At 47.6% G+C, this 15,748-nt stretch overlaps 3 protein-coding genes and 1 long non-coding RNA gene across 9 annotated transcripts in view; 1 reads left to right on the top strand and 3 right to left on the bottom strand.

The window, feature by feature from the left end:
* Positions 1–64: 64 nt before the first annotated feature.
* Positions 65–4,564, bottom strand: LOC26514570. Its single transcript, XR_001409028.3, has 4 exons — positions 4,133–4,564; positions 3,696–4,064; positions 3,172–3,630; positions 65–3,113 (listed from the first exon to the last, which is right to left on the bottom strand). It is a non-coding gene; the product is annotated as an uncharacterized LOC26514570 (long non-coding RNA).
* A 103-nt stretch (positions 4,565–4,667) lies between these two features.
* LOC6499723 (cingulin) lies at positions 4,668–9,589 on the top strand. Its single transcript, XM_001954025.4, has 6 exons — positions 4,668–4,995; positions 5,056–5,513; positions 5,572–5,643; positions 5,698–6,046; positions 6,099–9,219; positions 9,276–9,589. The coding sequence occupies exons 1-6, from the start codon at positions 4,878–4,880 to the stop codon at positions 9,448–9,450; spliced, it is 4,293 nt and encodes a 1,430-aa protein (XP_001954061.2). The 5' UTR covers positions 4,668–4,877; the 3' UTR covers positions 9,451–9,589.
* Positions 9,515–11,684, bottom strand: LOC6500864 (myogenesis-regulating glycosidase). The gene is made up of 2 exons (XM_001954024.4): positions 9,875–11,684; positions 9,515–9,810 (listed from the first exon to the last, which is right to left on the bottom strand). Exons 1-2 carry the CDS (start codon positions 11,652–11,654, stop codon positions 9,611–9,613), a joined length of 1,980 nt encoding a protein of 659 aa, XP_001954060.1. The 5' UTR covers positions 11,655–11,684; the 3' UTR covers positions 9,515–9,610.
* A 595-nt stretch (positions 11,685–12,279) lies between these two features.
* LOC6500862 (furin-like protease 1) overlaps positions 12,280–15,748 on the bottom strand; it is a 109,349-nt gene continuing 105,880 nt past the window's right edge. For 5 of the 6 annotated variants that reach the window (XM_001954020.4, XM_032451915.2, XM_014911282.3 and 2 more), the window contains one exon: positions 12,280–13,212. In XM_001954020.4, the coding sequence (XP_001954056.2) occupies positions 12,497–13,212 (716 nt within the window). In that variant the 3' untranslated portion in view covers positions 12,280–12,496. The other variant, XM_044714134.1, reaches the window with a different exon arrangement.

The following is a 15,748-nucleotide window of genomic DNA, read 5'->3' as shown; positions in this document are numbered from 1 at the left end:
TAGACCTGGTCACACTAATTTTACCTCTGAAAAATTAAAAAAAAATCGGCGAGGGCCCAGGGCATCAGTTGAAAATTTTATTTAAAAAAAAATTCAAAACAAAAACTTTTGACCAGTATGGCCACACTAATAAACTTAAAACACCTAAAATGTGGCATTCTACATCCACCTGCCTATAGCTGACCGCTTTTACGGGTAGAAAAAAAATAAAGAATAATAATCATAAGTAACTGGTTTGGTGAACCATTCGGCTAACATTCTTCTAACTGGGTGATTCTCTAGGTTCGTCGGCCGCATGGATCGTCAGTTGTCTTGTACTATGGTATTATTAGTATCATCCAGGTCACCGGTATGGGATGATCCTCCAGGTCACCGGTATGGGATGATATCCTCCAGGTCACCGGTATGGGATGATATTCTCCAGGTCCAGGTATTCACCGGTATGGGATGATATCCTCCAGGTCACCGTATGGGATGATATCCTCCAGGTATGGGATGATATCCTCCAGGTCACCGGTATAGGATGATATCCTCCAGGTCACCGGTATGGGATGATATCCTCCAGGTCACCGGTATGGCATGATATCCTCCAGGTCACCGGTATGGGATGATATCCTCCAGGTCACCGGTATTGGATGATATCCTCCAGGTCACCGGTATGGGATGATATCCTCCAGGTCACCGGTATGGGATGATATCCTCTAGGTCACCGGTATGGGATGATATCCTCCAGGTCACCGGTATTGGATGATATCCTCCAGGTCACCGGTATTGGATGATATCCTCCAGGTCACCGGTATGGGATGATATCCTCCAGGTCACCGGTATGGGATGATATCCTCCAGGTCACCGGTATGGGATGATATTCTCCAGGTCACCGGTATGGGATGATATCCTCCAGGTCACTGGTATGGGATGATATCCTCTAGGTCACCGGTATGGGATGATATCCTCCAGGTCACCGGTATTGGATGATATCCTCCAGGTCACCGGTATGGGATGATATCCTCCAGGTCACCGGTATGGGATGATATCCTCCAGGTCACCGGTATGGCATGATATCCTCCAGGTCACCGGTATGGGATGATATCCTCCAGGTCACCGGTATAGGATGATATCCTCCAGGTCACCGGTATGGGATGATATCCTCCAGGTCACCGGTATTGGATGATATCCTCCAGGTCACCGGTATGGGATGATATCCTCCAGGTCACCGGTATGGGATGATATCCTCTAGGTCACCGGTATGGGATGATATCCTCCAGGTCACCGGTATTGGATGATATCCTCCAGGTCACCGGTATTGGATGATATCCTCCAGGTCACCGGTATGGGATGATATCCTCCAGGTCACCGGTATGGGATGATATCCTCTAGGTCACCGGTATGGGATGATATCCTCCAGGTCACCGGTATTGGATGATATCCTCCAGGTCACCGGTATGGGATGATATCCTCCAGGTCACCGGTATGGGATGATATCCTCCAGGTCACCGGTATTGGATGATATCCTCCAGGTCACCGGTGTGGGATGATATCCACCAGGTCACCGGTATGGGATGATATCCTCTAGGTCACCGGTATGGGATGATATCCTCCAGGTCACCGGTATTGGATGATATCCTCCAGGTCACCGGTATTGGATGATATCCTCCAGGTCACCGGTATGGGATGATATCCTCCAGGTCACCGGTATGGGATGATATCCTCCAGGTCACCGGTATGGGATGATATTCTCCAGGTCACCGGTATGGGATGATATCCTCCAGGTCACTGGTATGGGATGATATCCTCTAGGTCACCGGTATGGGATGATATCCTCCAGGTCACCGGTATTGGATGATATCCTCCAGGTCACCGGTATGGGATGATATCCTCCAGGTCACCGGTATGGGATGATATCCTCCAGGTCACCGGTATGGCATGATATCCTCCAGGTCACCGGTATGGGATGATATCCTCCAGGTCACCGGTATAGGATGATATCCTCCAGGTCACCGGTATGGGATGATATCCTCCAGGTCACCGGTATGGGATGATATCCTCCAGGTCACCGGTATTGGATGATATCCTCCAGGTCACCGGTATGGGATGATATCCTCCAGGTCACCGGTATTGGATGATATCCTCCAGGTCACCGGTATGGGATGATATCCTCCAGGTCACCGGTATGGGATGATATCCTCTAGGTCACCGGTATGGGATGATATCCTCCAGGTCACCGGTATTGGATGATATCCTCCAGGTCACCGGTATTGGATGATATCCTCCAGGTCACCGGTATGGGATGATATCCTCCAGGTCACCGGTATTGGATGATATCCTCCAGGTCACCGGTATTGGATGATATCCTCTAGGTCACCGGTATGGGATGATATCCTCCAGGTCACCGGTATGGGATGATATCCTCTAGGTCACCGGTATGGGATGATATCTTCCAGGACACCGGTATGGGATGATATCCTCCAGGTCACCGGTATGGGGTGATATCCTCCAGGTCACCGGTATTGGATGATATCCTCCAGGTCACCGGTATGGGATGATATCCTCCAGGTCACCGGTATGGGATGATTTCCTATAGGTTACAGGTATGAGATGATATCCTGCAGGTCACCGGTATGGGATGATATCCTCCAGGTCACCGGTATGGGATGATATCCCCCAGGTCACCGGTATGGGATGACATCCTCCAGGACACCGGTATAGGATGATATCCTCCAGGTCACCGGTATGGGATGATATCCTCCAGGTCACCGGTATTGGATGATATCCTCCAGGTCACCGGTATGGGATGATATCCTCCAGGTCACCGGTGTGGGATGATATCCACCAGGTCACCGGTATGGGATGATATCCCCCAGGTCACCGGTATGGGATGATATCCTCCAGGACACCGGTATGGGGTGATATCCTCCAGGTCACCGGTATTGGATGATATCCTCCAGGTCACCGGTATGGGATGATATCCTCCAGGTCACCGGTATGGGATGATTTCCTATAGGTTACAGGTATGAGATGATATCCTGCAGGTCACCGGTATGGGATGATATCCTCCGACACTTCTACCGAAAGCCGACGTCAGGATTTCTTTATTGATGCTTTAAAACTTGTAACTGCGGAGAATCCATGGAATAGCGATTACACGCAACATTTATGAAAATTTTAACTTACCTATTGGTCGAAACCGCTTCAAGACAATCTCGAGTAGATAAAGGAAATAATTCTTTGAAGGTGCGAGTGATGCGGCCGCACATATTCGTATTCTTCATGCGGAAGAGTATTAATAATTTTAAGAAGACGTTATCAAATGCCCTTTAAAGGTGTCCATTTGCTGTGCCATCTCTTTTTGAAGCTCAACCTGAGTTTAGAACTTAGCTGCGGGAAACCATAGAAATCAAAATTGTGGTTGGATCTAAACTTCGGCAAGTTTAAACTCGTCCGACATCTAACAAATTCATGTGCTGGGATACGGGAAGTTAAGGAGTAGCACTCGCCCATCTTCGTATTCGATATGCGGAGGAGTGTTTGTAATGTCAACAACTCGTTATCAAATGCCAAAGCCGTCATCTCTCAAAGGCCTTCGTCTGGCGGAACATCACTTTGCAGCCTCTCAACTTGACTTTGGAACTTCTGATTTGCATAGAATAATCGAAAATGAATAAGACTTTCAACAAATAAGAAAAATATTAACTTACCTGCTCGTTGAATAGCCGACGTCAAATCCATTTTTTACCAATTTAATCCAGACATTGTAGAAATGGGCCCCTTTGAGATGGCAAAAGTTTTCCTCGACACAGGTAGTCTCTCGACACAGGAGCAGTGTTGTTCCCGGTGAAGATTTGGAAGACCTTCGCAGGCGGGCCGCCATATCACCGATGGAATTTGAAAAGAAATTATAGAATCATGGCCAAAAACCCCGGCAACACATTTGACATCTGCATTGTTATTCTTCCTTTCGGCTTGTAGGGTTGTAGGGCGAAGAAACTAGGACGCGTCTCTCCAAAAGTTTCACGCTGGGGCACCATCGCCTTGTTGAGTCCCAAACTTACTTTGGAACGTGTATGCTGTGCGAAATCAATACAATCCCAAATAAGTTAGATCTTCAGCCATAATTCAGGATGCATATACTTACCTACTCGTTGATTCGCCGGCATTTCAACTAACCTGAAAAAAATGCACGTGTTTTATCCACTCCGGCAAGCCCGGCTTGGCTTAGAGATGAAAAGCTTAGTTAGAGGTGGGAAAACTTAACAGAGGTGGCAGTAATGGACCTCTAGTGCGTAACAATCGGAACTGGTTCAGATTTGGTATTTAATGGTTTTTCGTTTAGTATTAGCGGCACATTTAAATTTAAATTAAAATAAAAACTTACAAAACTGCTAAGAACAAGTGTCATTAAGGCCACAGTGTCAGAAGCTCTTGTAAAAATTTCCTGCGTTAAAAAATATCATGAAGGTGATAATTTACCTCAATAAAAGGTATAAATATATACCAATGACAAACTTATGGTCAGCTTGTGTTTTCTTGAATTTCCGGGGGTTGTTTGTTTTATTATGCAATGGACATCGGTAGCGACACCTGTTCTCCACACCTACCGCTCGGTTACTTTGGCAACCTATCCAAGTCACCTGAGAGTCCTCGCTCCGAGCGAGAAACTACGAATAAACTACGCTCAACCCAAGTGTCACGACAGAAAAGGAGAAGCCGAGCAACCGGAATACAGATAGAGCTGATCAAACGGGAAAGCAGATGGTCAGAATCGCCAGCGCCCGCGTTTAAATTTATATTTGAAAGTTTGGCGCCTTGAATCGAAAATTGTTCAGTTTTGCCAACGTCCAATAAACACTAAAGCACAAGCTTCATAACTGATAGTAAAGATGGTCAAGCGGTACAAGGCATCGCGCTCGCTGACGGCTAGCGACAATTGCAGCGGCGGGAGCGGGAGCTACAAGGATTCGGAACAGGTGTACTGTGTGGTTCTTCATGTAGTGGAGGGTAACAATGTCTATTCCACTTATTTTCTTTGTCAAGAATTAATGTATGTTCCATACGCAGCCATTAACTTTGTCGGCCGCGATTCAAGCGAACGGGATCGTGAGAAGATAGTTATGAACGCGGCTCTCAATACCGTTGACTTTGAGGTGGAGGGCACCCAGTCGTCCACTGCCGAGACCATCATTTTCAACAGCAACTGCATTTGGGAGTGTGACATGGCCGGCATCAAGCGCATTAAAACAGATCACCGCCCCGTGAAGGTCACCTTCTACGCCTGCCGTGGCGGCGGGCTGGAGAGGAAGACCATCGGCAGCCTGCTGTTGCCCGTTAGGGGCCTTCCGGTGCTCAGTTCCCCGGGTACCCACAACGCCTCCCAGCTGAAGATGTTCTGGCATAAGCTCATCTGCATCAGTAGCGAGTTTCGCTCCCACAAGCCGGAGGTGCTCCTCATTCTGGCAATCATCAAGAAGTCTATCCTGCACACAAAGGACTTCGATCACCTGATGCAGTTTGCCGACGTAAGTACAGCTTCGGTCGATTGCGTAATCCAAGGTGATAATATATTCCTTATCGCAGAGCAAGTTGCCGCCCACACCGCCGATGCAATCGCCCGGTCACTCAATCACTTCCAACATGCTCCAGTCGCAGGTGAGTGGTGGATTTCTGCTCTCTGGAGGATTAACTTTCATGTCCCAACATTAGGCCAATGTCTATGTGCAGTCCTTGGTGCAACTGGGTCTGCTGCAAGTGGGCAATGATCCACTGGTGGACTGCGACATCATCGAGGTCGTGTTGCAGTTAAAGCAGCTGAGAAACGTGAGCAAGCTGGTCAGGTCCCTAAACGCGGGAAAGGACCCTAGCTCGGTGATTTTGGTGTTCGATTTTGTGGGCAACGTGACCAACATTGAATTGAAGCTAAATGAGTCCGATTCCTATATCCTGAACGACGTCCTGGGCCTCCGATTCAAGACCTCGCTGCGCAGCATGCGTCTCTACTTTCAGCGGATCTTCTACCTACCCATTAATATGTACATGAATGGCACCGCAATAGGTTAGTCTCTTACTAGCTTACAAGCCTTCCTCCTATACCATTGATTTTTTAGCCAATTATCGAATGGACTTTGGGAACTTGCTACCACCGGACAGTTATTTCTCGGACAACAGGAAGTTCACCTGCAACGGCTCCTTTTCCTTCAACCGTTTTGGACGCATGGACAGTGCCAGGGAGTCCAAGCCGCCGCTCATGGAGTACGCATTCAGTGTGGACGTCAAGACCATTTTCTCGCGGCAGGAAACTGGTGCTGATTCGGAACCAACGCCTTCGATTCGCAGCGGAGTTTTCAGGGAGCTGCCGAAGGATCGCAAGGATCCGGAGGCATCCTCCTTGTCCCATGACACTGCCTCGGTAGCGAGCCTGAATGTGGGTGCCGAGCTCTCGGCCTCGGATGTGGGATCTTGCGGCTCAGCTTCGCTGCAGGAGGATGACCATGACTCCGACGAAACGCCAGCGGACTTGCGCAAGACCCAGAGTCGTCGCAGGAAGTTTACGCGATTGACAACGGGTGGTGTCCTGCCAGTTCAGGAGAGCGAGGATGAGCAGGGTTTGGGCAAGAAGTTCTCGTCGCTGGTAGTGCGCGAAGCACTTCCATCCGAGGGACGGATAGAAGAGGCATCTGCAATTCTTGAAGTCCCCCCTGATGTGGAAGTAGAGTCTCAAATAGACGAGTCAGAGTTCGCAGCTTTAAGCAATACCGCAAGGACCCGTCATGAAAATTTAGAAAGCAGTGGAAAAGTTATTAACGAAACCACCAAGGGGAAGGAAGAAAAGAGGAAGTCCTCTTCCATGGAGCGGCCAAGTTCACAAAAAAGGGAACCCAAAATTTGGCCTCAACAATCGAAGGAGTCGCTGCGAGACCGATCTGCATCGACAGGACGGGCTCTGCCCAAGAGAAAGGCACCATTGCAGGAAACGGACTTTATGGACGACCTCACATCGTTGGAGCGTTTTGAGCGGCTGGAAGAGCAGTTTAAAAAGGATGTCGAATTCGAATTGTTGACGGATATTAGAATAAGACCTCGCAAAATTGGAGGAGCAATAGAGCCTATGGAAAGCAAGCACAGAAAACCAACAGCTGAGGATCTGTACTGCGAGAATACTGAGTATGTGGACAGCCATCTAAACATTATCTACGAGGAGCATTCACGCGAGTCCATCCCAAAGAAAATTGTTCGAAGGAAAGTAGTTAAAAAGGTTTCCAAGCAAGAACTCAGCGAATTGCAAGCAGGATCTGGAATGGACAGGCCCACTAGAACGAGGAATGGCTCTGCTATCAAGAAAAAAGTGGACGAATGCGGCGACTTTGAGAGTGCACAGCCAAAAAAGATAGCTTCCTCGAGGGAAAAGCCCGGCAACGCTTCGCAAGCCGCGCCGGACATGCAGGGAAGTGAGATAGATACGAGCGACTTAAAGGATGGAGATGTTCCCAGCAGCCGCAATAAAAAGTCTAAGTTGGATTTGAGCCTCCGTGCCCGATGGGTCGAGGTGAACAAAGTGCAGGCGCAGGTCTTGGACGAGACCGAAAAGTTTCTGGAGGAGACCTGCCAGGCCGAGCTCAACGAGGTCCACTATGAGGATCAGCTGGCTCTCGGTCTGGCAAATCCTCCGAAAGCTACAAAGAAATTGGTGAAGGCCAGGAAACCGAAAGTGGTCCACGGCAGCGAACTCGACAGCTCATATTTGGAGGAAGACAGCCCCTCGTCTCAAGTCGACTTGCTGCCTAAAAAGAAGAGGACAGTGGCCGTGGAGCAGGAACACGTGCAGCTGGACTTTCGGAGCTCGGAGGAGTACATATCCATATCTGAGGTCACCTTAACATCGGCAGAAAGTATTGTAGAGCGGGAAAATGTGACGAAAAAAAAGCCCAGAAGCTATGCTCCGCCCGAAAATGATATGGAAATAAATCTGGGAAAACCGTTGAAGAAGAAAGTCGTCAAAAGAAAGTCATCAACATCTTCGACAGTCGCGGGTTGCGAAAGCAATGTTGACCCAGAAATGGAGTTGCCTCAGTTGGTAAAGAAAAAAGTTGTCAGAAAAAAGTCCCAGCGCTTGGTGGAAGAGCCTTTGGAAGAGGAAGTGGTGCCAACACGGAAGGTGTCCTCTAAGAAATTGGCGAGAAAGGGATCCCAAATAGAGCCATTGGAAGAAGAAGAGGTTCCATCGAAAAGGGTGTCTTCGAAGAAAGTGGTTGGAAAGAAATCCCAAGAAGAACCATTGGAAGAAGAAGTGGTTCCAACAAAGAGGGTATCTTCGAGGAAATTGGTTAGGAAGGAATCCCACGAAGAACCTTTGGAAGAGGAAGTGATTCCAATAAAGAAGGCCTCCTCAAAGAAATTGGTAAGAAAGGAATGCCGCGAAGCGCCTCTGGAAGAGGAAGTGGTCGCAACCAGAAGGGTATCCTCCAAAATATTGATAAAAAAGGAGTCGCAGGTGGAACCTTTGGAAGAAGAAGTGGCTTCAACAAAAAAGGTGTCCTCGAAGAAATTGGGGGGAAGGCTATCGCAGGAACCCTTGGAAGACGAAGTGTTTGTAACAAGAAGGGTATCCTCAAAGAAATCAATGAGAAAGGAATCGGAAGATTCTGATGTGGAACTTACCAACGACACCGTTGTCCAGAAGCTCAAGTCGTGGCGCAGCCAGCAGATAAAGCAATTCGAGGAGGAGCTGGCCTGCCGTGAGCAGCATTACAAAAGTCAGTTGGAAGAAATGGAATGTAAGGAGGCCATGATATCGAAGCTGGGCATGCCGGAAGAGGCCTCATCTACGGCGCCACCCGGCGCGGACTACGAGGCGAAGTTTAACGAGCTGGAGCAGCACATATCCAAGCTGAAGGCGGAAATGGAGCAGCAAGTACGGCTGTTTGAGTGCCGCAGTCAGGAGCTTCGGCAGGAGAACGTGCAGCTGGCTATCGAAAAGTCGGAGCTGAAGGCCCGCATCGCCACCATGGAGCAGCAGATTGGGAAGCTCCGTACCCAGGGAACGGACGAGGGCGACCTCAAGCAAGTACTCGGCGAGCTGAGGTCCCAGAACAGCCGGTTCACGGATCTGACACGGGAGAAGGAGCGCTACAAAAAACAGTGGCGCCGGTGCGCCAAAAAGGTCCACGCCCTCAAGCTGACCATGTACGAGAGGAGTGTGGACAGGGCTCGGGATCGCATGAATATCGGGTAAGGCACAGAATTCGAAAGTGAATGCATCACCAATACCAACAATTACATTGCAGCGCCATTGACCTCAAACAGATCCTCACCAAGGACGCCATGGACTTTGAGCAAGAGTATGGCCCATTTCGTCGATCGGGCCCCTCACCCAGATTTCCCGTAAACTCGATGTCCGGATCCGGTGACTACTCCCCGCCCAGTGGAAAGCGGGCGCCCCTTTTCAAACCGAAGAGCTGAGGCCACTGAATGCTGTCCCAAGCCACAACGAAGTCCCTATTGCTTTTACCAAATTAACTGTGTGTCGATTTTGTATTTAGTTAATTTTATTGATTTTGTTTGTGTTATATCTAGGAAATAAAAATGTTCAGACGGCTAAGAGAACTTGCGGAACTGGTCCTCACTCCAGTACAAAGCCCACGCGCACAAAGTAGGGTAGCGTGTCCAGGGCAGCCGGGTAGTCCATGACCCAGGTGGGGCCGCTGTACACCGTATCCCCGTTGCCGTCCTTCCACTCGCCCTCGGGCAGGTAGATGTCCCGCTTGGTGGCTCCTTCCACCACAACAGGCGCTGCAATGATATCATCTCCTAGAAGGAACTCTGCGCGGAAGAGTGGTTGGGTAATTATTTTGGTTTAAGGTTCACAATTTTGATTAGTACTCACCGTCGTAGATGGACTGCGCCACCTCGTCGGTGGGGGCGATCCACCAAAGCGGCATGTTCACCGGCTCTCCGGAGTCCACCGCCCGCTGGAACAGCTTCATGATGTACGGCGTGTAGGTGGCGTGCAGGGCGGTGAAGTTTTTGCTGATGGTGATGGCCTCCTCGTCGAAGTTCCACGGCACAAAGGAGAACTGCAGGGCGGGCATAAAGACATTGGCCTGGAGCCAGCGCAGGAAGAGCTCCTTGGTGGGCGGCTTCTCGTAGTAACCGTTTCCGCCAATCATGTCCGGAAGCACGAAAGGATACCCGTTGATATTCATCTGCAGCATCGAGGTGATGAGCGTAATCAGTCCGTTGTTCCAGCCCCACTCGGAGTCCTTGTCCACGATGCGCACGAAGATGGGCAGGTCCTGGGTGTTCTGGGCAGAGCGCACCTCCACCATGTCCCCAAACTTAGCCACCGTACGCACATAGTCGCCCACGGCCTGCAACGGCGTTACCATGGAGCTGCTAGCCTGGAGGACCGGATCGCTGGGCAGCCAGCTGGTCTCGCCGGCGTCGAACTTAAAGCTATCGATTCCCTCCTCGTCCTGCAGACGCTTCAGGCGCGTGGAGAACCACTCCTGAACCTCGGTCTTGGTGAAGTCCAGGATGGCGGCGTCCTTGGGCTGACTGTTCCACCACTGGGTGTCGGAGCTGCCCTCGTGGTCCAGCACGAGGTAGCCCAGCGACTTCGCCTCCTCGTAGATGGCCGTGCAGTTGTTGTTGATGAAAGGATGAATCCACAGGGTAACTCGGAAGCCGAGAGCCTTTAGGTCGGTGGAGAGGGTCTGTGTATCGGGGAACTTATTTTTCCGGAAGGTCAATGCGCCATAGCAGTCCTCCCAGTCGTCGTCAATCTCCAGTTGACTGTTCTCGAAACCATTATCCAGGATTTGCTTGGCGAAGTCTCGCACCACGGTGTCGTCCACCTCGGCCTTGTAGAGCGCCCACGTGGACCACACGGGGTACTTGACCATGCGCTCGTCCGGATGGCCAGTGGGCTGACCCAGGAAGGTTTTCACGGCGTACTTGTGCGCCGCCCTGGCATCCTTGGCCACTGCCACGTGGTAGGTGAACTTGGCGGATGTCACTCGCGGATCGTAGGGCAGCTCGCTGGTGGCACTGAGACAGAGCTGATCCGGATACTCGGCCGTGTTCTGGTCCAGGAACAGCGGAGTGTTACTCTCCACGTAGATGAAGACGCCGTCGCTGTTCAGCCAGTAACGCTCGCCAACACCAAAGTTGTCCAGCTCTTTGGGCAGGTAGGAGTAGTTGCTGTGCCGCTGCCGTTCCACCGGCCAGTAGTGTTGCTTCTGCTCCGGGCCACTGAACCAGTGCCTGGAGCCAACCTTGAGGGGGAAGCAGTCCCTGGGCTGGGTTCCTTTCAAGACTTGGTCGCGGGAGACCTTGACGTGGGTAATGTCGCTGCCCGTGCCGGACACCACTCCGTTTTGGACCAGGGTGAACTGGACGGTGGTGGAGCCATCGGTGAGCGAGTAGGAGCCGTCGGTGGCGGCCACCAGGTTGGCGGTGCTGTCGAAGTTGTCGAAGGTCGCCGATTGCACAGTGGTCTCGCCCTTCATGAGCTCATACTGGAGCTTATCGCCACGCCTCAGTCTCACGTAGATGTTGCTGTTGGGAAACTTGTAGCGCTGCTCGATGCTAGCGCAGGAGGAGACCGCGTCCCAGAGGGCAAAGGACACTGTCGCCACCAGCAGGGACAACACAATAAACCGCATATTCAGATGCTAATAACAAACACGACTGGTGGTCAGTTGGCCGGCAGAGCTCCTAATATAGTCGCGATAAGGGGCGTCTAAAGAGCCCCTGCTCAGAAAGCAAATTATACAAATAAAACCCTTGAGCGTTGTCAACTCATTGCTCACCTGGGAAACACATTAGGTGTTCGTGATAAGGCGATCGATAACTCGGACAACCCGAGTTTCTATAATTCACATTTCCCATTTTCTAATTGATGTGAATGCCGAGATTGCACTTCACCCAAATCGATAGCCGCGGCGTGTAATCAACACAAATAATTACATCTCAAGTTGGGAGAGCTCTACAAGGGGCCAGTTTGCTTTGCAAAACACTTCAATTAGACAATCATCCATATCTCTAGGAAAAAAAATCAAAAACTTCCGTAATAGAGTGTTTAACTTAAAGTCCTCAAGTCCCTAACAAAAAAGAAATGGGTATACCATATAATATATAATTAACTATTCAGTTTTTTTTATTGCTATTATATTATTGTTCAAGTTTTATAAATAATGTACAAAAAAAAAGGTATAGATGTAAGTCATAGCCTCTATAGAGTATGTAGCACTTAAGCTTACCGGCAAATTAAAAGTCCGATTCAATATATTACGTTTATTTTCTTTATTCACAATCATAAAAATACATGTTAAATAGGTTTTGATTTTCGCTCCTCGATAAACTTAATACTTTTAGTCTAGTTTGGCTTTCCATCGAATGTAGCATGAGAGTTCCCCGCCACAGCGTTCCTGTGGCATGGTCTTCGATGTGGCTAGGTTAAATGCACTCGTTCCTACTAATTAATCATTAGGTAAGTGTAGATTAGCTAAGGCACCAGGTGACTGCTCTCCTCCTCCAACGAGACCTTTTCGGTGACTACATTCGTAAAGTGAGCTCGGTACAGTTCGTCATCGCTATCAGAGCCGCTGCCGTCGTCGCCAATCAGGGCCACGCGGGAGTAGAGCTCGTTGGAGCGGGCAGTGCTTCGGCGGTGGTAGACGACCCCGCCCGCGATCACCACACCGACCAGGGTGAAGACCACTACCAGCATCAGAAGCACTGTGGAGCCCTTCATGTAGTCCATGGCCTTCTGCTCGTCGGACACCTCGGAAACCTCCACCACGGTGGCCGTTCCGGTGCTCCTCACCACGTAGGCGTAGCAGAAGGTCTCGTTCTGGATCTTCCGGAGCTGGCTTCCGGCGGCGCAGGTGCTGCACTGGGAGGGCATGGGTCCGTAGCATGCCAGGCAGCTCCGGTCGCAGATGACGCAGATGCGCGATGGTGTCTCCACCAGCGGGATGAGGAGGGCACTTCGCCGGCGTCGATCCTCCGCCTGCAGAGGATCCAGCTTATCCCCGTCAAGGGAGTTCGAAACGGAAACAGGCTGATCTGTGGGCGGAGCGTCTGACTTCACAGGCTCCTCCTGCTCCTCTCCGTCCTCCTCGACCAACTCATCGGCAGCCAGTTTGTCGAAGGGATAGGTGTGCAGGGGACAGACGTCGTAGCAGAGATCCTCGAACATGTAGGTGGGGTCCTTGCACTCTGGAGAAGGTCGAACACATATACACTCAACAATGGATCAATGACAAGCTCGTCTTTAGGTTCTAAGCTTAGTTACCTTGGCAGGCATGTGCGGAGCAGTGGAAAGAAGTTAGTATGAGTTGGTTAGAGAAGGTTAAGATGTTGATAACAAACCACCGTGAGTGTGATTACCAAAAGCAATAGCTTATTTAAAATTAACTAATAACGTGTAAGGACTTTAAGAACCTTTAAGCAGATAACTAAAAGCAAGATCTACGTAACTAGCAAGGCAAAATGTGCTTTAAGACTAACAGTTGAAGAAATTTAAAAAAAATAACTAAGACCTTGACGTTTAATTCTTAAGGAACCCAAAAAATAAATGCACTGATTAGTTTAAAATTAGATTAGGAAAGCAGGTTACACATATCTTAAAGTAAGGGATTAAAAGCTTATCGTATGAAACGCATTACCAATAAAAATCAAAAGATACATTTACAAAGCAAAGCTCGGCCGGGAAAACATGCTCGAAAACAAAAGAAATAGGAATAAGTCAACAAAAGCCAAAGGTGTGCGCTTACATGGGTGAGTACTGTACAGTAATACCCCGCCGGATAACCAATGTGGAAATGAAGGTGAGAGTTTTAATAGTGTTAAGAAGAAAACAAATAAAAAAGTGGTTAATGTCACACAGCAGTGAGGGAAATTGCAATTTCCTTTTTACACAAAAAGGAAAACAAAACAATACTTATGGAACGTAGAATGGAACATTTTAGACCACACTCACCTTGTTGGCTCTCAAAATCTCAAAAATCTCAATCGGAGGTCGGGCTTGCAAGGAGAATTCAGAATTCTCAAAACTCTTTTTTGAATTTTCATATTCGAGCATGTTTTGCTTGCTGCTTTGATTTTGTTTCGAGGAAATAATTCGTTTCAACGACTCGGTTACGGTTTCAATGCATTTATTTATTACTCGTATAGATATTATTATATTTATAGATATATACACAAACATACATAAAAAGTTGTATTGAGTTTTGAATAGCGGCATCCTCAATTTCTTCATACCTAAGAATTTCATATTTTTGTTTTGTTCTTTACACTTAAAAAAGTTGAATTTCTTTCGTAATTGCAATTGCAAGCATTAAATTAGGATTTGTTCCAATGTTCATTTACAATTTCGTAGTTTAAAAGTTAATTTATTTTAATGACTATCGCTACCCCAGGCCCTAGTACCATTTTTTATGTTCTCTTTTTATCGAATTTTTCATTTAGTATAAGCTTAAATATTAATTTGGCTTTTATTTCAATTACTCGATTAAGTAATTGTCCTTCTCCCCAATGTCTGTTTCTAGGTGTACTCTGGTTCTCGAAGATAGTAAGTACCAAAAGATCAGAGGCGCAGAAAAGGGGGATGTGAGTCCACAAATCGGTGTACAAATATAAATTTCAAAGGAAAGTTTTAAGTTTTGAAGGAAGCCTTAGGTCTCCTATGGAGTCACGGCCATCCCCCAACTACGCCTCTGCAAAAACTGAACGACAGAATACACAGAAACGGACCGAATTTAGTTATTTTGTGTTCTTGACGAAACTTAGTTGGAAAGTTGAACATAATTTATGTTGGTACTTGACAAAGTTTTGGTAAATACTTGTGTGTCTGTTGGTTAATATTGGCTGCTTGTTCGCTGCTAGTAAGTATAGAGTATATGCTGTGGGTTTAGGGGTTAATTCAACTATTTTCTTGTATGCACAGAGAGAAATGCTAGCTTTAGTTCTGCTTATATCTTATGATCTGGCTAATAAGTGTGTGTGTGTGTGTGTGTGTGTTTGTGTTTCATGTGACTGTGTGCGTGTTACAATGCTAATTACAACAACAACAAAAAGATGTCCTTTCTCCGTCCTTTTCACCATTAACTTTTCCCTAATAAATTAACGTTCATACTTGTATTGGTATTGATTATTGTGCAGTTACGATATGATTATTCATATTCATATTCATACGAGAAAATGCATACACATTGAGATATTATATTAAAATAATTCAAATAATATGTCTGATCAGTGATCACAAACGAAGATACATAAGTATTTGATTTGAATTGATTTAAATTTTAAGTAATGAAGCATTTTGTACCAAGTTTCAAAAAAAATGATATGTGCTCTCCGCTCGAGCGGAAAAGTTTCATGTCTCAGATGCTGCTTAAGAGAAGGATTTAATAATAATTATTGCACTCGATTTTCCTTTTGATTTGTTCTTTCAGTGTACGATTTAATTAAGCAACAAATTGTTAACAAAGATATGTTTTTATGGGCGTGTGTGCGTTGTGGACAAAACAATTCGGCAATACATCAAAAATCTAATCAATTATTTATTTGATGGCTCAAATTGACGCAACCATTCAAGATTCTGTGTCGTGTTGCAACTTTGTTGAAAACTGCAGGAACTTTTTGTATAAATTGTTAAGTGTAATTACGATTTAAATTTTATTGGTTTCTGCCTACTTTCCCTTTAATACGCTAGACTTTATCCCTACACCTTACCCTATTATTTAATTGTTTT

This window comes from Drosophila ananassae, chromosome 2L (assembly GCF_017639315.1).
Source record: "Drosophila ananassae strain 14024-0371.13 chromosome 2L, ASM1763931v2, whole genome shotgun sequence".
Taxonomy (NCBI): domain Eukaryota; kingdom Metazoa; phylum Arthropoda; class Insecta; order Diptera; family Drosophilidae; genus Drosophila; species Drosophila ananassae.
This window is presented reverse-complemented; position numbering and strand designations above follow the sequence as displayed.

Excerpts from the sequence above, each read along its gene's own strand:
- LOC6499723 (XM_001954025.4), top strand. The coding sequence starts at position 4,878 with ATGGTCAAGCGGTACAAGGCATCGCGCTCGCTGACGGCTAGCGACAAT. Across the intron at positions 4,996-5,055 it reads GGTTCTTCATGTAGTGGAGG|CCATTAACTTTGTCGGCCGC; the intron begins GTAACAATGTCT and ends TTCCATACGCAG. Across the intron at positions 6,047-6,098 it reads CATGAATGGCACCGCAATAG|CCAATTATCGAATGGACTTT; the intron begins GTTAGTCTCTTA and ends TTGATTTTTTAG.
- LOC6500864 (XM_001954024.4), bottom strand. The coding sequence starts at position 11,654 with ATGCGGTTTATTGTGTTGTCCCTGCTGGTGGCGACAGTGTCCTTTGCC. Across the intron at positions 9,811-9,874 it reads GGCGCAGTCCATCTACGACG|AGTTCCTTCTAGGAGATGAT; the intron begins GTGAGTACTAAT and ends TCTTCCGCGCAG.